Source organism: Mastigoproctus giganteus, chromosome 9 (genome assembly GCF_048544385.1).
Source record: "Mastigoproctus giganteus isolate SK-2022 chromosome 9, ASM4854438v1, whole genome shotgun sequence".
Taxonomy (NCBI): domain Eukaryota; kingdom Metazoa; phylum Arthropoda; class Arachnida; order Uropygi; family Thelyphonidae; genus Mastigoproctus; species Mastigoproctus giganteus.
In genome coordinates this window covers 191,152,067-191,176,113 of record NC_143583.1, presented here as the reverse complement: position 1 = coordinate 191,176,113, position 24,047 = coordinate 191,152,067, and the positions used below count along the sequence as shown (strand labels likewise).

The following is a 24,047-nucleotide window of genomic DNA, read 5'->3' as shown; positions in this document are numbered from 1 at the left end:
ATCGGAACAGCAAGATAACTTTGAGTTCTTGGCAATTTTGAGTATCGTGTTGTAAGGTCGTCCACGAGACGCAAGTAGCTATGATATATTCAAGGTAGTTATAGTCAAGGTGCATCACTTAAGATGACTATGGAAAACCGTTAACGGTAGAAAGATTATTTGAAATGGATGCTATCCAACGAATGCAGAAATGGAAATTGCGGATAACATATTAATTCCAGAAACTGCCAACGGGGAAAATTTTCGCTGTGTGCAACTGGTAAAATACTGTGTGGGCGAATGAACTACTATGTATGAAAGTCGAGATGTTCAATATAGTTATTATTTTTGTGTCCGCTATATAATGGAAGCGTGATACGACATGATTAGCTGTTGCCCGAAGCATATCGTAGGAAATGTTTGCGACATACTTTGTGATGCTTTCATTCAAATCAGCCTGAAATTTTATATGACTTTGATAACCCTGCTCTTAAGATATCTTTCATGATCAAACGTCAATAAGATTGAGGTCTGTATATCGAGATATCCAGACTATCTTTAAAGTGATAGAAAATGACTGTTATCATAATCGAATGTGTTACTAAGCAGCTAATTTACTGGCCGACCAATAGGCGAAGGAGCTCCATCTATTAAAGCAGTTCTTATTTTTTATTTTATTAAACATCCTTTCTCTTGAAGAGCAGGAATCATACGATGTTGGAGAAGATCGCTATAACGTTTGGCTGTCACGGTTACACGTCTCTGGCTCATATCTGGTTCACCAAACAATGACACGTGGACAATGGAGAGGAGCTTCGTTGACATCGCCTAAAAGTGATAATTTCCCACACTCGACAAATATGGATATTAACTGGAGAAACCCATCGGTCCATACGATGTTTTCTGACTGCATATCATCTACCTCTATCCTTTTCAGAACCCTTAGAGCAAAATCGCTAAGCTAATTTGGATCAGCTCGTGTTAGCTGTTGCGCCACATGGATCTTGAACGGGCACCAATAAATGATGTTTAGAAGAATTTTACAAACGGTGGCCCACGTAGTGTTTACTGCCGTAATATATAGGTGGAATGTCATTATAGCAGGCGTAGAAAATTATACGTTTGGAATCTCTTAACCGAAAACAAAACATTGGCGTTGCATCGGTTCGTGGTTTATTGTACATACAGTATTTCCATTGTAATGAAATCGAATGCGACCTACTGAGTAGTGGAATGAAAAAATCAAATTACTTCGCAGGTACAGATGAGTGATGGCTTTATTATTGGCCTCTCCATTCCTAACTGGGAAGAAGAGCAGTGGCAGCGTGAGCCAGCATAGGATTCGTGAGAAACCTAACCGACCTCCACAACTTTTAAACTTAATCCTTTTCGCTCTGGGTGGAGCATAGGGCCTCCGACGGACTCTTCAGTTTCCTCTACAAGTGAACACGACATTTGCGCTTGTTCAATCTCCACCTCCAATGTTCTCTATGTATGTCATTTTAGATCTACAGCTGTTCCTTTATCCTCTCCCCCATGATGATTCTAGTAATTGCTGTCCTATCAGTTTTTGATTTCTCTGAATGTGTAAACCTTCCAGGCGCATTTCAGCCGCAGTAGCTCTTGCGCTAAGAATTTCTAAATCAATCAATCACTCTGAATGTATCCAATCCAGTTCCATTTTTTTTCTCAGTATTTCCCGTGTAACGGAGTTTTGCTGTCATCACCCGCAGTTTTTACTTACGTTATTTACATACACTTGGAGTTCGTTTGTAATGTTCTTAAGCAACTTCTTTTGTGGTTAAGAAACATACAGGGTGGTTCATTACCAGTGCGACAAACTTCCAGGAGGTGTAGGGGGCACAAAGGCGAATCGGAATCACATAGCATTGCAGGGTCCGAAATGCCTTCGTCATGCGGTAGAGGACGTTGAACGGGAGGTCGCGTGAACAGCGATCCCGCTAGAAGTCGCATTTGCGAACCGTTTATGTTGAAGAAACCAAGTAGCAAAAGTCCTCCGGAGTGGATAATCCGCAGGCTCCAATGATTGGACGCGTTGCAGATGGTATGAACTCATTTGGTTTGTTGACAGTATCCTCCATACAGTGGATTGGGAAATACCCAATCGTTGGTCTATCGCTCGAGTACTCGTACTCGGATTTTTCCTTCAGCAAGACGTAGGACATTCTCCTCGTTGTCTGGCGTCCTCGTCATTCGCTCTCGATTCATGGTACCTCTCGTGAAACAACCAGTCTCACGTAACCTTCTGTGCACACGTGCGAAAATCGTATGATGAGGAGCATGCCTGTGCGGGAAACTTTCCTGTTACAAGCGCAGAGTTGCGCGCCCGTTACAGTCCGCAGCTCCATACGCGAGGTGCATGTCGGCCAGTTCAACGTTTGAATACTCGTCCATCCTACTGCCTCGGGAACCGGTTCGCAAATGCTGACTTCCAGCGGGATCGCTGTTCACGCGACCTCCCGTTCAATGTCCTCTACCGCATGACGAAGGCATTTCGGACCCTGCAATGCTATGTGATTCCGATTCGTCTTTGTGCCTCCTGCACGTTTGTCGCACTGGTTTGAATCGCCCTGTATATAAAAGCACTGTTTTTACAGTGCTTTTATATACAGGGTGATTTTTATAAAAATTAGACTGTCTAACAGTTGCTGTTAGACAGTCTAATATTAGTTTTTAACTTAAGTTCTTTAGATCTCCGTATTATTTTCAACGTATTAAAGGCCATCTGTGATTTTTTTTTTTTTTTTTTTTTTTATTCTTTTGAGAACATTATATTGAGAATACACACACACACACACACACACACACACATATATATATATATATGTGTATGAAATATGTATGTGTGTGTAACTGCATGAAACTTGGTGGTATAAATCCACCAAGTTTCATGCAGTTTCAGTAATGTCTTTTTTGTAAATACGGGTCCTAAAGTCAACAAAGTTGTTGGAATGAGAAAAAATGGACAAAATCATTTCATTTTGGGGGGGAGAAAGGGAACTAACGCCAAAAGAAATTCATAAGGATATGGTTACAACATTGGGAGAGGATGCCCTTTCTTGTTTCATGGTTAAGTGAGCAACAGAGTTTAAACGAGGGAGGGAGAACCTGGAAGATGACTCTCGCTATGGAAGACCTGGAACGTCCATCACCCCAGAAGTTGTTGACAGTGTGTATGATCTTGCGATAAGTGATTGATGAGTAACAGTTGGTATATTGCCAGCGTCTTCGACATCTCTTCTGAACATGTCTACCACATAATAACAGGTACTCCTTATGAAAAAGGAGTCTGCACTGTGGGCACCAAAGCTGTTGACATCAGATCAAAAACGCACCAGAATTGTTCCACCAGGACAACGCGCCTGTTCATAAGTCTGTCGTTGTCATAACTGCACTACTTGGGTGCAGCTTTTGAAACTTTGCACCATCAGACTTTCACCTTTTTCCTAATTTGTAAAAAAAAAAAAAAAAAAAAAAACCACACCTGACTGGCATCAATTTTCCCACTGACAGTGACATAATTTCTTCAGTGGATGCATTCCTGAATGCCCAATAGAGCATTCTTCGTAGTTGGACTTAACACATTGCAGCCTCGGTGTAACATGTTGATCAACTTTGCGTCCTCTGATAACATGTTGAAAAGTAACGTTACCAGGCTCCTCAAATGAAAACCCTTCATACTCAGGCCACGAACTTTTTCAAATTCTCCTCGTATTTCTTAGATATTTCTTTTAATAAGTGCATTGCTATCAAAACTTATTCTTGACAGTAAACATCCTTGTCTTAGCCCACTCGCAGTTGTAAAACAAACGCTAATCACAAATCACCTTGATTGTGTATTCTCCATATAGGTTTATAATTATTGTTACTTTTCTAACTTTTATTATAGGATGCTATACAAATGATTGGTTAGCATTTTCATGAAATCTCAGCTACAAAAAGTTGGTATTTTATAAAGATTTGAAGTAAAGTCACTTAAATTGAATCATTCGGTTAAGCTTCGACAAATATGTACAGTACTAAACATCCAATTATCATTGCATTTATCGAATGGCGTCTTAAGAAAGTTAATGGCGAAGTAACTAGAAAACCCTAAAATTGAATACGTAAGGTTTAAACCTTTCACTTTTTTAACACGGTTGAATTAACTTATCAGAATGTATAATTTACACTAAGACATCTATGAGAGGTGGGTTCAAAAATCATTTGTATTCACCCAGAATCAGTTGTGATGGAAAGATTTATTTTTTTGTTTGATACCTTAATTTCTGTAGCAAGCTCACAAATATTGGTTTCGATTGGACAATTCTTTTTTTTTTTTTTTTTTTTGCAACGCTGAATGAAGTTGCACAAAATAAAGTGGAATACAGATCAGTGATTCGGTTCCTCTTTCTGCAAGGAAAAATCACCCAAAACAATCCACGAAGAAAAATGGTCGCTGTTTATGGAGAACACTACCCGGGTTACAGTACTATTGCACATTGAAATATTGAAAAACCTCAGTGCACGTTGAAAAAAATCCCAGGACGCCCATAAACTGTTGTAACAGAAGCGAGTGTTGCAAAAATTGAGAAATTAATCCTAGAAGATCACCTTAGTAGAGTCAGAAACTAGATGCAGAGCTCAAATTAATGTAGGGTCTGTGGAGAACATCATTCCCCATAAACCAGCGAGTTATAAATTTTTAGCCATCGAGTTATAAATTGCTGGAATAAGTTGCCTTCATGGGTGGTAGAGGCCGACAGTTTGGGGAAATTCAAAGGTCATCTGGATAGTACTTTCGGGTAAGGGAAGCGCATAGGATGACAGGTTTAATTTTTTTATTAATTATTATTATTTAGTTATTTATTTTATTTTTTTTTTGTTTTGTTTTTATCATTTTGTTCGGATTTTTTTTTTTTTTTTTTTTTGTGGCTGATGCAGCATAAGCCATAGGCTTTCTTGCACCATACGGCCGTTACTAATACTAAAACAGTTGCATATGAGTAAATTTTCTGCTAGATGAGTTTCCAGACGTCTGACTCCTTACCAGAAGGAGGAACGGACACAATGTGCACATTAAGTGTTGTCGGTGTGCCAGGAAAAGCAAGAGGAGTGTCCCCCCCATGGCTAGTCACCATAGATGAAACTTGGAACCCTATGAACAATGGAAACATGCAGAATCACTGCCCCCTCCCAAAGAAAAAGGCAAAGGTGCAACCAAGTGCTCGCCGCAAGGTGTGATGAAGGTGATGCTATCAGTTTTCCGGGATCAGCATGATGTAATACTAACAGATTACCTTCAAAAGAGCTGTACTATGTTGGCAAAGTATTATTCCAACCTCCTCAAAGCTACGTGCTGCTAAAAAAGACTGGGAAAGCTGTCAAAAGCTGTGTGCCTGCTCTACAGTAATGCCCCTGCGCATTCCTTGCATGCTGGAGTGAGGTGTGTGTGCCCACGAATATTGGTTTTAAATATTGCCTGCTTATTCTCCCTACCATGTACCCTCGGATTTCTTCCTCTTTCCTGCCCTAAAGTCCTTTCTTTGTGGAAAACACTTTGTCGCTGATGATGAGGTGATTTCTGCTGCCGAGTCGTGGTTTGAAGGACAGTCAAAGGACTTCTACAAATCTAGTTTGCGGAAGTGTATTGAGAGGTGGTAAAAATGTGCTATTTTGTCTAGCGACCATGTTGAAAGAGTGCTATAAATGGTGTTTGTTTCAACCTTCTATCACAACTACTTCTGGGTGAATACAAATCTTTTCTTGAACCCCCGTCGTACTTGGATTGTAATAATTAGTGTTAAATCCCGATTTAATTAGATTAGAGCAATAAATTAGCTATGATGCTATCGCAAAAATGTTTCGATTAGGATTCCAACAACTTTGTAAACTTAACTGCCAGTATGAGTCCTTCTCCCCATATATGATCTTATTGTGATAAGTTTAACTTTATTTACATTTTATCTGACAAGTAATTGTCTATTACAGTTGGAGGAGGATTAAAGATTCTCGAAGAGGAAGAAGATGTCCAGGATACAGAAGGTAATCTTTTTTTATCGATTAGAGATGCATATAGTAATTAATGTATTTTTCACACATTTTTGCACTTTTGAGGCCTATTCCTATTTATCTGTTTCCTTGACGTGTTGTTGATTTTTAAGCGTATCGGAAATTTAGGCCATATTTCGCTATTGTGCATTTGTTTTTATTATTATGTTCGCGGAAACCCGTCCTCAGGGAGAACTTTACTGTTCCTCCCGAGATCAGACAACTGCATCCCCGATTAAAGAGGTCTTTGGAGCAATTTTTAATCTGCGACAGGACTCGAACCAAGACCTCTCCAAACAAATAGCGAAACCATTATGCTATCATGGAGGATTCTTTGTGTAAAAGAAAAGAAAAATATAGTTGCCTATCGACTGTTTTATTCGTTTAATACCGTCCCGTTTCATATCCCCGTTAAGCAGAGTTGATAGTTTACTGACAACAACATGTGTTGCAAATGCATTGTATGCGCTGAATAATAATCAAAGACTCCATTCTCGATTACCCGATCGGAACTCGGATAATCAAGACTATCACTGATTTGAGATCGATTTTTTTTTTTTTTTTGCTGCTGTATTGCTAATCCGTCTGTGCGGAAGTTGAGTGGGTAAGGTATTCCGTCTCTTTCCACTCTTTTGGAGTGTACATGTATTAGTATTTATAGTGGCAAATGAAACGAAGTAAACTTATACAGCATCAACCCTCCTCCAAAAAAAAAAAAAAAAAAAAACCCCAACCCTACCTAGCTCATCTGTCCATTCCATCTAATACTTTCTTAATAACGTGTTCCCCATAGTGGACCTACAAGTGTCAATTGGATCCTTAGAGATCATCACAACCCTGTGTTGAGACTTTATAGTGTCAGATACCTTCAGGATGTTACATTGTGATATGAACATTACATCGAGAGCGAATTGACCCTCTACGAGGGAATCTCAGATAATTGTACAGCATTGTAAACAGATTGTGGGTTTGCCGGGAAAGTTAGCTGGGACCGCATAGTACAATAAATAAATAAAATATCTTAAAGGATTAATGCACTTTCGCACTCCAAATACTTCTCCTTTAATTTATTCAAACTATCTATTTCTACAACACCGGATCGATGTTTATTCCAATAACCATTTACTCTTGCTGGAAGCATAATCGTAAGTTCGATTCCGACCTGTAATTGGAGGAATTCTTTAGAGCCTCTTAAATTGGAACTGTGGTTAGCCGATCTCGGGAGGTTAGAGCAGGGGTTTTACCTTGGGTTATTTTGATTTTTACGCTTGCACGGTGTGTGTGTGTGTGCGCGCGCGCGCACACACACACACACACACACACACACACACACACACACACACACACACACACATAGTCCAAAGACAGGGTGCTTCTATTAGGACTAGCTACCCAGTATGGAGAAATGGCAACGAAAGACAGAAAAATCATTTTCTTACAAACAGCTGAGGTTTTGTGGTAAACCATGATCATAAATCCTTTCTACATCTCACGATGCTTTAAACTGAACTATTTGAACGCAGAATTTTCGCTCTTCTTATACTCAGAGAAGAAGACTGCCTGGATCGTTCCTACCTCTTATTAGGTTATGGGGTAGGGAATCCATTTCTGTGTTCTCCCGGTTTATGAGTTGCGTGCGAGATGGCGTTTTTGCGTGTTTGTGCTGGGAAGGCATTCTGGCTGTGACATCGTAATCTGACAGTGTGGCACTGGCATTACAAGTTGCACACGTTTTCACAGTAATTACCTTTTGTATTGTGTCCACAACGGAACACTGAAGACGCTAAATTGCCTGATAGCGGTCGTCATTCGTGCACATAACCTGACCATTTCTTTGCCGGCTCTCAGCAACCTGGATAATAAAATAAAATAAAATTTCTTGAGTGCATGCTATTCTGTTGTCTTAGAGGATTTCGTATAACCGTAGACGAAGCGCGAAGTCGTGTGTGATTGGTCAAAGTTTATTGCTCGAGACGAATTTCTCTGAAAAATCCTCCCTCTTTTTCCCCTCCTCCATCTTATCTTCCGATGTTATCAAATTATTTATGGGGAATATAACTTAATGTACATTTATGTACTCTAAACAAGTTCATATAATAGTCGACTGCTAATAGTTCCACGTGAACTTGGAAAAGCAAGTGTTGGAAGTTCACGGCAGCGCGATGCAGCTCTAATCTCAACGAAATGCTTCTAATTGTAAACTCCTTGTGCTGTTGGAGAACAACTCCCACTGGACAGTATAACATATCCACTTTCAGGTTCCTAATCTGCACTCCTTTACTCCTGGGTGTGAACAACTGTTAGTACAAAATAAGATTTTTACGCACTTCGAAATTTTGCAATCCAACTATTCAGAAGGAGGATCTTGTTGCATTTGGAGGAGCATAAGTCACATACTGAATGACGGTTAAAAAAGGGTTTCAAAAGATCATGACATGCTATGTTAGAACTGAATATTATTATGGTGGACGCAGGATGAATGGTACCGTTCTGATTATAGGTTGGAGTCTACCCTGTGAACACTGCGGCTTCTAAGGAACCTCACGATACATCCTCCAGATGTCTCGTCCACTAACAGGCGATTCAGAGCAGTTGAGGAGACCGCTGACGCTTTTCGGGCAGGCTTGTATCGGAGAAATTGGAGCTGCAGTGGAGGGTTAGACCACCAGGATTAGCCTGTTGAATGACATTGTGGTTACCTTCTCGATGGATGACCTGCGATGCTGTGGTGTTATTGTGGTTCCAAGGACTGTATGTGGAAACTGATTGAAGTATTCCCATTTACTGTTAACTGCTGTGGTGTTGGGACTGTTGAGGTTTGAGGAAAAGTTGACTTCTTCGTTATGACCGTAATTTCTAGTTTAGACATCTACTTCCTAGCGCTTGCACTTCCTCATTTTGAATCTTCATAGTGGACCCACAAGTGCCAATTGGATCCTTGGAGATCATCACAATCTTGTCGAGACTTTAGACTTAATAGTATCAGATACCTTCAGGGTATAACATTGTGATATGGACATTGCATTGAGAACGAATTGACCCTCTACGAGGGAATCTCAGATAATTGTACATCAACATTGTTAGAGGTACAGCATTGTAAATAGATTGCGGAGTTGCCAGGAAAGTTGGCTGGGACCGCATAGTACGATAAATAAAGGATTAAAGCAGTTTCGCACTCCATAAGTTAAAAACCAATAAATTGTTATCTAATGAAGTCTTTTTTTTTTTTTTTTTTTTTTTTTTACTGCACGATGCATAGGTTCATGAAGTACTTAATATAAAAAAATATTCAATCCTGCATATGAAATGAATTAATAATTTATTTCCCGTTTCTCGTACATACATTTTTGTGCATTCCCGGCCAGCAGTAAAAGAACAAATTTTAATTTTAAAATAAAATTTTGTTCTTTGACTGGTGAGTGAAATCTTTTCCGCGTATAAGAGAGAATCGGTGTTACACTGGAAAAATAACAAATTGATTCACTCTACTCCACAGGATTGAGGGTTTTTTTTTTTTTTTTTTACAACAAAGTAACTTATTTATAGTGGTTGAACTTTATCCGAATGAAGAATCTCTCTCTCTCTCTCTCTCTCTCTCTCTCTCTCTCTCTCTCTCTCTGTTTATTTTTACGATCATATTAGGACTCTTTTTTTTTTTCTCCCTATTTGAATGATGATATTTTTTCAGAAGTAGTGTACGTTCAAAGCTTTTCGTTTAAATATAAATTTCTTAATTTTTGAGATCATATATCGTTCCTTCCATTTTAAAAGTGGTACCAGAGATGAGTTAAAAATTAATTAGCTATAGGCTCGTCAGCTGAGAGTAGCTACTCATTATTAAATGTTATACCAACTTGTCTCGGACAAAATTAAGAACACACTAGCGTGGGGCCAATGGAGTCCGCCGCATCACATCCCAGGGTGATACTTTTTTTAGATAATCCCAAGCACGAAAAATATTAGAATCTGTAGTAGTCTAGTACCTTATGTAGCTTGAAGATTAAGATATTTGTTGACGTTGGACTTGAATTTCTCGTAGATTGCAATTTTCAGGATACGAATAATAAGAATTCTAAGAATATAAGTAAAAAATAATACAAAGAATAGAAGTAAAAAATGAAGAAGAGCGAAAAGTTAATTTAGTCAGCTTGGATTTGAAAAGTGAACGGATGTTGACTAACAATGTGTTTGTAGTACTTTGGAAGGAAGTGATAGATTCAAGAAAATATGCCCGTGGAAATCTAGAAAAGGCATATAGCAGAAACTGAACTGTGTGATATTGAATTTCTGTGATTGAAGTGGAATAGGTTTGTGAGGGATCATTGATGAACCTGACTCCTCTTTTGGATAGTCTGGGAGTTTCGGGGACACCACTCCAGAAGTGGCAACAATATTTTGTGGCAGGACGAATTATACAAAGCCAAGAGCTATTTGGAAGTAAGGTAAATCCAAGGATGGAAGAGAAACTAGTTATTGCAGAAAAGAAATAAATGTATTTGTATCGGCAATACATGTACATGAAATGCTTGTACCAAGAATGAATTCAGAGTTATCCACAGTGAAGATATATGACCTTGTCTAAAAACCTTACGGTTTTGAAGATTAACATGAGAACAGAAGGCTATTTTTCGCACAGAGAGAGAAAGAGGAAGAAGACTGGGTTTTAGAGGGACGGAAGTTAATTTTCTTCTCCCCACTGGAGATTAACATTTGAGGAACTGATAGTGATATTAGAGAGGTTGAAGATAGGATATGAATAATAAATATCGTACATAGAGGATCTCCTAAACTGGAATGTATTGAACTATCAATAGAAATCTGTGGATAGGATTTCTAGTCAGTGGAAGAAAGTCATTAATGTATAAGAGGAAAAGAGTGAGTGAAAGAACAGAAGTTGGAATTCCAGCATTACTTGGGAGGTTAGAAGACAAAAGCCATCCACATAGTAAGGCAGTTCCAGAGAAACTGGAAACTTTTGATCTTGAAAATGATCAAAAAGCCTTAGAAATGTCAAAGGTTTCTGCGTACTTCCATTAAATTTGTCTACATATGTGTACTTGGCGCATCATGGCCTAAGATGCCAATGTGCCATTAAAAAAAAAAAAAAAAAAAAAAAACATCCATTCGTCTACAAATGATTATCATGAGATATTACCATGAATCAGCGTATTTCACTCAGACTGACTGTCATTTATCAGATGGAAGGTGTCAAGGTAACGTAAAAATTGCCAATTGATGGATTTCCACGTTACTTTGGAAAGGGTTAAGTAGAATAGGATGATACTTGAAACGAAAGGATTTGTTACTCCTTTTTTAATTGACTGAATTTTCGTGCGGAAAACCATCAGTGGAATAAGAGGGTGCGGAAAGATGACACAGAACAAGGGTTAACTAAGGAGTATTGGTTTTAATAATGGAGAAATGCCATTAGGACTAGGCGACTTCTTCCCATCGAGATTCTTCTAATCGCTTAAAGAAAAAGCAAGGGAGGCATTTCCTGTAATCTTGATAATGGGCATTAAATGAAGATTGCGAGGAAAATTAAGTGGACAATAATTCAGCTTTACCGTTGTATGAAGATTAAGTAGAACCATCAAAATGTAAGGGGTGTGTGTCATCATGCTGGGGTGGTTCCCAGGCATAAGCTCATCTCCACCTCGATTCTGTGTGATTATCTTCTGTTCCTTCACAGAGAATCAAGATTCAAATGGTGGTCTCTACAGAAGATACAGACCACCATTTGGACAGGTAGCGGGTTTCCTACTCTTAGCCATTTCAAAATGCAGTTGTGATTTATTAATAACTTATTTACTGATGTTGCCAGATTAAATATAGGCAGAAAGTGAAGCTAGAGTTTTGGATACAAGCCTATTGTTACGTTATGTTATTACTGGAACAGACAGAAAGTTCTTTTTAGATGTGTGCATCCGCTCTTATTCATTGTCAGACTTCCTAATCGATTGTTGGAATAAACTGCCACAAGTATTGTGGAAGCAGATAGTTTGAATAAATTTAAAGAATGAATGGATAAGTTATTAGGAGGAATGGGAATTGAAGTGGTAAAAAGTTTATTTTATTATTATTATTTTTGATGATGCCGTATAAGCTTGTTCCCTTTCATCATTTTGCCAATGCTAAATACTTGTACTAATCCTAAATTCATTTTTGATATGCTTTGGCTCCAGACCTCTTAACCTCATTCTATCGAATTCATTCGTTGTCCTTATAGCTGTCTCGGTTCTACTAACGATTAAGAAATTTTGACTATATTTTTTGAAATTCTCTTCTTTCTGTTTTAACTTCCCAACAGTGAAGTAATTGTTCCTTGGCAATTTTAATGTTCACCACCCCAGCTGGCTTCCATGCTAATAGAGATACTGAGGAATTTGTTGTTACTATGATGTATTAGAGCAAACATTTGTAATCAATGTGCGCGAAAAATTTAGTACATTTGGCCACGCCATTGATTTTTGCTCATGTATGGTTTCAGCTTTCATAGTTAATGATCAGCCTAACTCACGGACGAGTTATAAGACAATCCCTCATTAATTTTTATTCATTATTTCTTATATCTATAAGTTATAATGGTGAAGAACGTTAACGGCGTCTGTTCTGTCAACTATTATGCAAATGACTAATTACATAAAAGCAGGGCTTGAAATGGAAAATTTTGCGAAATAGAACGCTCCTCACGTTAATATGTGCAGAAAGCAGTTAATACGTTGGCATGATTACTGATGCATGTGACGAACTGGAATGGCATTCCGAGCTCTGCCTTCAAGTCGTCCAGTTACAAACAGGCTATTCTTGATGTGGTTTTGGTAACCAGATCTACTAGAGAACAAACCGAGATATGTTGTTATAACTCTGCCGCGTTATGAGGCTACTCTCTTATGCAAACAAAAAAATATGACGTTTTAAAAAAAATGGAGAGCTTTTTATTATTTCTACTGCAATTACGGTGGAAATAACACATAATTACAGTAGTACATTTTTTATTCACCATAAAAAAAAATTAAGGGGTTCAGTAACAGCATTAGTTCCTGGTGAGCGTAATAATACACTAGTTTTAAATTATTATGAGGCACTTCAGTTTCTGAAACATGCCAATATACTCCCACCCATCTCGTATCGATAGTAATGATTTTATTGTTCCATTCTGAAACAGTATTTAAATACACTGAAAATGTAATATTCTAAAACAGAAGAATAAAAAGGACATATGAAATTACTTGCGAACGCAGCAACCTGACCGGGTTGCCAAACCATTGATTAATGAATTACTCATTAAGATAAAAAAGTTTTCTCATAAGTGGAATAATAGTGCTAAAGGGGAATGATATAAACTTCAGTAAAAAGGCCCAATTCTAATAGGTGGGAAACTTTTAAGAAGCGGGACTCTTGCAAATGAAGTGGGCAGCTGGACGTATAGTCACTTTATTCAGCATCCATTTTTCGTGTTCTCCACTTTTGATGTTCTGCATCTATAGTGATTTAAATCGGATTCTTCAAGTGAGAAATCAGATGTTAGAATTTTGAGAAATGTATAGATCCATTTTGGCGCTGGGAGCTGACATTTTTTTTTTTCTTAACTCAATAATAGTATTAGCAAACGGCCACATGGTGCAAAGAAGCTTATGGTGCACCAGCCAAAAAAATAATAATAAAATAATAAAAATAAGAAGAAAATTTTAAAAATAATAACAGAAAGGGAAATAACAACCTATGCGTTTCCCTGCTCCCGTAGGTATCCATCTGACCTTTGAATTTCCCCAAACTGTCACACTCTACCACCCACGTAGGTAACTTATTCCAGTAATTTATAACTCACTGGCTAAAATAAAACTTCTTGCAGTCCAGTCACTTAAAATAAAGTTACTCCCCAACTTGAAATTATAGTCCCCCCGTTCTAGAATCATTTATAACCGTGAAAATTTCGTCCTCGTTCATTTTACTTATGCCTCTCAGAGCCTTCAACACCTCAATCAAGTCTTCTCTAAGATGCTTAGTCTCCAAGCTCTGTAATCCACATATTCGAGTGTCTTTCTCATATGGACGCCGTTTTGCCAATCTCACCAAGCGAGTTACCCTCTTTGGACCCTTTCAAGAAACAGTCTTTCTCTAGGTGCGGTCTCCATACTTGAACACAGTATTCTAAGTGTGGTATAACAATGGCCTTATACAGGGTGTTTCAAAAATGATAGTCAATAATTTAAAGGTGAAAAGTACAAACTAAAAATAAGCAAAAAAGTCCCAGTGAACATTGGGCCGCAAATGAACCGTTTTCGTGATAATGCACATTTTCTGTTAAGACCCGCCATTGACTATGGGAGCACTAGTTTAACAAAAAGCTGTAAATCCTTTGCTAAGGGTGGTTTTATTAAACATAAGATAGTACAATTTTAATTTTTGGTTTCAACACCACAGGATTTTACAGATGTTACAAAAGGTGTTCAAAATTCTGTTCTTGCATCCGACGCATCTTTGTAGTCTTCTCTGCATTGAGTGGCGAATCCTTTCAATCATCCCTGGGTCATTTCTGATTTTCTGAAAGGCTCCTTCAACCCGACGCTACAATTCCTCAACTGTGTTAATGTCAGAAGTGTACACCAAGCTTTTTACATAACCCCAGTGATCCGGGAGGCCACATTAAAGGCCCACCTCTACCTATCCACCGTTGACCATACCTTCTAGTTAGATACCGAGTCACAACTGGAGCAAAATGTGCTGGTGCACCATCACGCATAAACCACATGTTCTGGCATTGCTGAAGTGGAACATTATCATCATTAAAGAGGTCTGGAAGAACATTCTGCAGGAACTGAAGGTACAGCTCTCCTGTTAGCCTGTTTGGCAGAAAGTGTAGTACAATTAGACGGTCTCCTAGTAGTCCAGTCCAGATTTTCAACGAGAAACATTGCTGATGTCGTGACTCGTGAATTGCATTAGGATTTTCGTCGGACCAAAGGTGAAAGTTATGAAAATTAAAAATACCATCACAAGTAAACCCAGCTTCGTAAGTGAAAAAAAAATGTTGTTTAAAAATTGGGGGTTCAGGACACACTGTTGCATTCACTGGCAGAAGTTCACTCTGGGAGGGCAGTCTGTATTGCTTGAGACCTTGTACATGCTGGATATGGTAGGGGTACAGTATTTGGCGATGTAAAATTCGCCATACACTGCTTTGACTCAGTACATGCTCTTGCAGAGCAACCCTCCTTGTCGAAATTCCTGACATTTGTTCTATTCTTTCTAACACCCTTTCCTCAACATCAGGAGTTACGCTTCTGGGCCTACCTGCTCGTACTCCATGTGTGAAATACCCATTTTCTCTAAGGCGTTGATGTACCCTGATGAATGTGCGCCTGTTAAGCTGCCTTCAGCAGGGAAATGCTTCTTGATACAAACGTGCAGCCTCGAGTGCACTGCCGTTGGCTTTACCATATATGAAGTGCATGTCCGCATAATCTTCGTTGCTGTAACCTCTTTCCATGTTGACTATTTGACAAGTACTAGTATGCCTGCTACGTCTCAGAGTATTGAGAGAGGGGAAAGGGAGAGAATGAGCATAATCTAACCTAAACAAACAAGTCAGTGGTGGATCCCAACTAGAAATGTGCAATATCTCGAAAACGATTCACTTAAGGACTCATGTTTACTAGGCTTTTTTTTTTTTTTTTTGCATATTGTAGTCTGTACAGTTCACCTTTAAATTATTGACCATCACTTTTGAAACACCCTGTATAATGGGATTATAACGTACTCTCTGCTAGCAATTGTTCAATAAAACATCGATAGGACACCATGGGCCTTCCTTGCAACCTGTCTACAATGCTCGGAGAATTTTCATGTCTGACTGTCTGGTACCACCCAAGTCCCTTTCTTCCACTACTGGCTTTAGTTCAACTCTATCACGTGTATAAGTTATTTTGGGGTTACTGTTCCCCAGGTGTGTAATACCTTACACCTTTCTGATTAAAGCATAGCTGCCATTTTTCGGACCATCCCTGAAGTCTATCTAGGTCACTCTGAAGATGCTCTACATGGTGGAATCATTAAAAACTCTACAAATCTTTATCTTCTGCAAATTTAGACACCACGCCCTCTATCCCTTCATCGATGTCATTTACGAAAATCAAAGACAACAGTGGTCCCAATACTGATTCTTGAGGAACTCCACTTCTTACATCAACCCAATCTGAGGATAACCATTTATCACAACCCTCTGCCTCCTGCCCTGAAGCCATCCAGCTATCCACCTAAGAATTTTCCCTGTGATTCCAACCTGTTCCAGCTTATAAAGTAACCGTTCACGTGGAACTGAGTCAAATGCTTTACTGAAATCCAAATAAACAATGTCTAAATAATTCCCTAAATCCATCTCTTGAGTGATCCTATCAAAATAGCTAACCAGATTAGTTAAACATGAAATGAAATGTTAATATGTCAATGAAAGCAAGCAAAAGCCTCGTGAAAATCTGCAAATAAATCTATAAATCAATATGCAATATACGACTGCAAATCCTAGTCCTGTGGAAAGGAATCACTTATATTAAGTCCATTTCCTTACAGTTTAGTTTTATAATTATGGACTAACTTAATTTCATTTCCAGCGTTGAAAATGAAATTTCAAGATCTCTCTCTCTGTCTGTATTTTTATCCATAGAAGAAGAATATCCTGCAATATCTGAGAGTTTTTTTTGGATATTTTGCTTCCTTGTACAACGGCTTACCGATGCGACAATGCGTTTCAGACATGAAAACATTTAAGCTGAAAGTGAAAATCACAAATATGGAAGTTCTCCTTGTCTGCCTATCTATTGTCAGCGTCAAAACTGAATAATGTGTCGTGCCCATAAATCACAAAGCTCCCATTGATTTATTTAATATTCTTATCATATTCTTGTGCTATTACAATTTTAATTTTTTGCGGAATACAATATTGTTTAAAATAAATGAAACAAAAAACCATCAAATAAGTTTTAGTATTAGTAAAAAGCTACCGTTTAATTTACATCTTAAAAATGTTCATTCAGCAAATATGAGAATTGTAATTAGCACTGAATACATAAGGGAGGGGTGTGCCATGTCAGAACTGGATGTGGTTTGGTGTACCGCGAAAGGAAAAGGTTGGGAACCACTATATCAGATCTTGTTCACTTATCTGCACTGTAGCAGATAAGTGAACAAATAATTATATTCCGAATTACTCACCAAACGCCCTCCTTCTTTTACTCACCACTACTCCTGCAAAGTTCTGGAAGAAATCCAAGAGGTCAAGAGCATTTTGAAGTTCTGCTACTTCACTGACCAGACTATGTAGAACTGAAAGGAAAACTTTAATTATTCTTTAATTTACAAATAAATATCATTTTTACTAATACTATACACAAAGGCTATTTACATTTAAAATTGAGTATATTAAAAATAATTAAAATAAATCCCTGATTATTACGTAATAGCTTTCAGTAACGATATCGCTGTTGAAAATTATAATTATCAAGTGTGCTTGCGATGCGTATCTTCAGTTGATGTTTTAGAAATAAGCTATTCCATACTTTTCCTAACCAAAATCTCAAGGTCCGTCTGTTTCGTGTGTTTCACTGTGTTGTTTCCCTTTTCTTATTAAAAAAAAAATCTAAGGATTATTCAATTTCACAGCAACTTAACTGTGCAGAGTAAATATGCATAACTGTTTGCTATTATTAAGTCGTTAACTATTTTTTTTTTTTAATACAATTGACGGATTGACATCTCGCTTAGACCAAAGCGAGACCGCTTGCAATATATCTGATAGTACTAGATGAACTGAATCTTCACCCCATTAACCAAGAAAATGTAGAGTACGTAATGAAGAGGATGGCTCTGCAAAACTGTACTGGCGATGTGATAGTTTCATCACCCATTCTGTTTAATAAAATGAAAACAAAAAGCGAAAATGCGCCTAACGACCACCTGAAGGGACAGAATTATAATAGTGGAAGTGTTTGAAAGAGGACAGGTGAAGAAACTTTTGTTCGAAAATGAGATTTATAGAACCACAATTCTTAGAATTGAAATGTCCTAACATCAAAGCAAGCCCCATAACAACTGAAGTCATTATGCTTTCAAGGTTCACTGTGCGTGTGCACCATTTTGACTAGGGTTTTTTTTTTTTTTTTATACGAATTTCGAGGAGTCATTTGCAACACTGGCAAACCATGAAAGCCAGATCACGTGCCAAACAGGAAGAAGATCCACAGAGGAGTTAAGGATGCTTCCGTGCGCTCACTCCTCTAATAACTGAAGGTGGGGGGAAGGGTGCTGAGTCGCGTGCATCTCTCCATCAGCTTTTCAGTGACTTACCGTTCTGTATTGACGGCATTTATCCTGTAACGCAGTGCGCGAGATGCTAAAGTAGACCACCGCAGTTGAAATAGAAGAGGGCGGAATGAGAGATGAGAGCCACATAGCAAGCGACACAAGCGGCGACCGTGACCGTGTTTATTACTCGTAATAAGTGGTTTGGGTTGCCGTAAATGTCACCTTAATTTCGCACACCAGGGAGTGCTGTGTGATGGCGCGAACTGACAGAAAAATTCAACTTCTTTGATATTGCCAAGGTCACTTATTTCAAATATAAACGAAGCCGCTTCTTTGTCCTGTCCGAATTTTTTCGGCGAAACCAGTTTGGTTAGGTTTATATTTGTAAGAAACCTGGAAACATTCAGGGAAGGGTAATGAAGAAACAGCGCGTGCTTCACAAAAAGGGATGTTCTGAAGATAATAGTAAATCTCCATAAGCATAGATCGTTGGATTATGTAAAAAAAAAAAAAACTGGCTACCTGAACCATTGTACAGATGTTTTCAGACCATAAAGGAGTTTGATATGAGTTTTGAAAGATGGTAGTAGATGGTTACATTGATTTTCAAAAGCAACAGTGTGGAGTTTGTTACTTATTGTAAATAAGTAAAGGGACGTAGTTTTTATTGGTAGTAAGAACGTCTTGCGCTATTGATGTTAACCCATCTAGGCAGAATGATAATCATCTACCCTCTGTGATTGTCGTAGTTTTGCTACTTGTCACTCGGTTCTAGGTTCTAAACCTGTCGGAGACGAGAAGAATTCCTAAAGGCCTCTTCAGTCGGGGTTGTAATTAGCCGATCTGAGGCCCAGGGAGTAGGGTACTTGTGAGCAAATTGGCCCATGAACACACGTACAGGCATAATACGCACAATACAGTATGGCGAAGATGTTAAATTCGTATTATATAAAAAACAAGAACGATCGCTCTCTTTAATACAGCGTAATTTATATAAACAAAGAAATGAAGATAAGTAACTCAAGGTGGATGACAGGCATATCAAGAGTTCCAGAATACGATTAGGACATATGTATAGGGCGGCACCTAGAACGTCTTCTCAACTCTGCCTCGTGTCTCTGTGAAGAACAGTATCACTACAAATGGGCCAGATATGTGTGTGTGTGTGTGTGTGTGTGTGTGACTTAGGTTTGTGTGTGTTCTGTTGTTGTCTGGCCGCTTGGCTACCCAGAATCATCTGTCCGATGATGATTCTGGGTACTCGTCCACGCCACGGGAAAGGTGGGCCAATTCCAGTAGAGCACGTAATGTCTCAAGAGACTATGACCCACCTAGTGATGCCGAAAGATGGGCCAGGATCCTCTGGGGCCCATTCCAGAGGAAAAGAAAGGAGCAAAAGAGGGAAGGAAAAAAAAAACCCAACCCGTGGTTGCTGGTTTAAAATAAAATAATAATAATAATAACTAAATCAAATATATATATAAAAAAAAAAAATGAAAAAAAAAAAAACAAATTGGTGATAGTTGGGATAAAAAATAAATAATAAATAAATATTAATGAAAAAAAACAGTAAATAATAAAATTTAAAAATAATAAACAAATAAGTTTAAAAAAGCTGGTGCTGGTAAAAAAAAAAACCGGTGCTGGTTGACAAAAATGAAAAAAAAAAAGAGAAAAATAGTTTTCAATAAGTACTCTTGTATCCAGGATAATTCAGATATGGAACTGGTGATCTTTAGGATCAGTGCAATGACCATTCTTGCGTACATGAGCCATAGAAGAAAATATATCGAACTGTGAAGCAATTATGCTTAATTCATGAGTAGCCCAGCACTGGTGGATTGTTTTGGTGCCCTACTCCGGCGTTGATTCGCTTTCTGCGAACAAACACTTCGGAGGCAACGTTCTGAAGAGCTGAGAGATGGTTCTTATTCTGCAGAAGCAACTCCTGCCCAGAAGAGAGACCTGGAACGTCAGTTCGGAGCTTCACACTAAGATCGTTGTAGATTGCACAGTTAAAGAGCAGGTGACTCCAATCTTCTGTATTCCCGCAGCTGCAGAGATCGGTGTGATGATGCAAGCGAAACTGAAAGAGTTTTTGATTGAGAGAGCCATGTCCAGTTTCCAGAAAGTAAGTTTCCATAGTTAAGGAGCACCTGGTTTTAACCGATTTAGAGAGTAAGAAGGTCACATCAAGTAGGAATTTTCCTGTGGCCATTCCAAGCGGGGTAATGTCCCATCTGGTCTGCCAGATACTAATTATCTCGTTAAATCCTGATTTCTCTTTTTTTAGGATCTTCGTTTAAATTTAGCTCGATACCAAGTAATTCTGAAGGTATTTGTGTTTTGTGTCGAAAGCAGAGGCCACAAAAATTGACTTGGGGAGGCCGCCTGAGATCCAACTTAGATTTAAAAAGTATAATTTTTTTTTCACTGGATTAATTTTAAGTTTGTTAGCCAATGACCAAGTGAAAAGGTCAGTTAAAATCCGGTTTGCATTCACCTCTAACACCGCACGAGAACTGCCTGAGACCACAGTTGTCCGGTAATGGGCGAAAGCAAAAATTTTACAATTCTGGAGAGAGCGGCCCTGCCAGTCTTGAAGCACAATGTTCCAGATAAGGGACCCCAGGACTGAACCTTGGGGGCACCCTCCCATGACCTTCCTAGAGACTTGGAGAAATTTTGACTTGACAATTATTGATCGGTCAGAGAAATAACTTTGAAATAACTTGTACATATGAAAGGAGCATCCGGCAGACCGGATACGTTCAAGGGCGCTGTCCCACCAGACAGTGTCGAAGGCGCCCTCGAAGTCGACCATAATAGCTAGTTCAAATTTGGATTTAGAATTTACGATGTGTCAGACAAGGCCTTCTCGCAAGAATGACCTGGGGTGAAGCCATATTGACAAGAAAAAATGAGATTTTGTTGTTGAAACAGAGCTGTTAGTCGAGGGTCCATAAGCCGCTCCAAGATTAGCAAGCAGTGCAATTGGTCTACAGGCCCCTTGATTTGAGGCGGGCTAATCTGGCTTTGATAAGACGGAGCAAAGAAGCCTTCCATGAGGCATTTATTGAAGAGCAAGAGCAAGTAGACAGGTCTTAATTTTAACAGCCGGAGAATAAACACATATTCAATCATACCATTCTTGGACACTTGTTCACGTTGATCTTCTTGACCACCGAGGTAAGGTCCTCTAAAGTAAATGGCTCGGTACGTTCTTCAGTGGTGCACTTGTTATTTGCCTCCCCAATTGCCATATGCTCTGGAGAATCTTCAGAAGGGTTATCCATAGGAAATAAGTTGTCAAGAATTTGGTTGATAGTCTGTCCAGCCAGAAGTTTCATGAGTCTCAGTGGTAACAGTGCCGAGCACATCAGAGGTAAATGTTCTCTCCCGAGCTATCTTGTACATGAGGCCCCATGGGCTTTTGCTGTTGGATTCTTTTACAAAGACGGTCCAAGTTTCTCTTTTTCTCGTTGCAATTTCTTTACTAAAGGCATTCTTTTTGGCAATGTAGTCATACTGTATAATCTCAGCCGACCGGGCTAGCCGGGTGGGTAAAGTGCCTGCCTGGCAACCCAAAGGTCGCGGGTTCGAATCCCGCCTCGGGCTTGGATCACAGTACTGCAAAAACCTTGAGAGGTGCATTATGGCCACAGAAGCCGATGCGCCAACAACTAACTAACTAAAAAAAACGTATAATCTCATAACGTCGTCAGCAGGCCAGTTGCGGTGTAGCTGATATAACCGTCGAGCGCGGTGAACTGATTTGCGAAGAGTAGTAAGGTCCTGGGACCACCAGGAGCGGACTTTAGAGCGGATGGTCTTCTTTGCTGATTTATAGGAGGCTTTAATAAGAGACTCTTGAATAAGTTCGGCTAGATTTTCTGCAGAAGTTAAGCTGAAGCTGTCTGGAGGGTTTGATGGAAAGTCATTAGCGATAGAGGCATCAATAAGATTAGAAGGGAAATGGTCAGGGTTGACTTGACACGGTTTCATTTCTTTAAATAGTTGGTTGCATATTTCCAGGGCCTGATATAACCGCGGGGTTACAGTAGGCTCACGCGTTCGAGTTGACCGTGGTCAACTCGAACCGTGGTCATGTGGGTTCAAAGAAAGGTCAGCGCGTGAGCGTTGACCTTTCTTTGAACCCACATGACCATTGAATACGGTAATGCTCTTGGCTTCTCCATCTCGTAAACTCGTCTTGCTTTATGTTTCCGTCCCGAAGTATAAAGAGAACCAATTTTTTAATAGTAGATCGTGCATATATCGATTTGCCACGATCTAGTATTAAACGGTCTTACATGAACCACAATTTTCTTTGCCATCATTGCTGAGTTATCTTTTCCTCTCACGTTATCTGCCGCTTCTCCATTGTAACATTGATCCCCTTGCGCGCGCGCGCGCTCTCTCTCTCTCTCTCTCTCTCTCTCTCTCTCTCTCTCTCTCTCTCTCATTAATTGCAAACTAACATTAATTGCTACGTAAGGTAGTCTTGTATATACTGAATGTAATCGATAATGGCCTTGTCGAACTCCCCCCCCCATTTCCTTTCCCTTTGTTACATACCCCTTCAGTGTCTGACCAAGAGGCACCTTTACGCGCATTTTCCTCCTGGCAACATGGCAAGTGCAGGTTACACTTGCCCCTCTCACACTTCCTCTACCAGGCGCCTCCGTAGCCAGGTGGGAAGGAGCAGCAGTGCGTAGCACACGCTTCTTGATTAGACCGGGGTTCGAGCCCGTCACCACCAAATACGAAGGATGCGAAAGGTCACGAAATGACCACCGCATATCCCGGAGCAATATGGCCTTAGTTGCTAATGCTCCTAAAAATCAAATAACAAACAAACTTCCTCTACCATTCCTTGACCAATAACTGGCTTTATCGCACGTCACCGTACATTAAATTGTTCACATGTTTGTAGTGATTCCTACTGCTGTTATCAATTACGTGGTACTACTACAGGTATCTAATTCGATCATCAAGTTCTGTACTTTAAAGATTTAGCAAAGAATGACGAAGTTGTTTCTTTTCTTGATAATTTCACGCAGCTTTTGACAACAGTGTGGACCTGCCCGATCCCTTAACGGACGGTCATCTACCTCTCTCTCCCCCCCCCTCCTGGTTGCGTGACACCGACCTGACTGTCCTCTGGCTAGCGTGCCAAGCAGAAGTAACCTGCACTTGCCATGTTGCCAGGAGGAAAATGCGCGTAAAGGTGCCTCTTGGTCAGACACTGAAGGGGTATGTAACAAAGGGAAAGGAAATTGGGGGGGGGGGGGTTCGACAGGGCCATTATCGATTACATTCAGTATATACGAGACTGCCTTACGTAGCCGGTAGGACATTCCAGTTTCCCTATCCTCCAGCCATGCACACAAGTAGTCTGAGCTGTTGCGTGTGAGTCAGCTTCAGTCTTCCTAAGATGATAAGCTCATGAACAGGTTGAAGGTTCCGAAGTAAGGCTTCCTGCAGCTTCTTCATATTGCTCTTTTACAGGATAGCCTGTATATCCTTCCGTGGAGGTATAGCGGCTACGCCACTGGTTTTCCATTTTGTTTCAATGCATACTGGAGGAGTTTCTAATGGTTTTCAACTTGGCGTTGAGTTAACCAGTCGTAAACAGTTAAGGGTACGTTCACTGCGACTCTTTTTTGTGAGGTAAGGGAAAAAAAGAACTCGAAGGCAGTGCCATGCATTGG

The 24,047-nt window shown here is 39.4% G+C and overlaps 1 protein-coding gene across 5 annotated transcripts in view; it reads left to right on the top strand.

Moving 5' to 3' along the window:
• Positions 1-24,047, top strand: part of LOC150080976 (uncharacterized) — a 269,646-nt gene that overhangs the window by 118,451 nt on the left and 127,148 nt on the right. For all 5 annotated transcript variants that reach the window (XM_090381210.1, XM_090381212.1, XM_090381211.1 and 2 more), the window contains exon 3: positions 5,971-6,024. In XM_090381210.1, the coding sequence (XP_090237336.1) occupies positions 5,971-6,024 (54 nt within the window). The remainder of the gene's footprint in view (positions 1-5,970; positions 6,025-24,047) is intronic.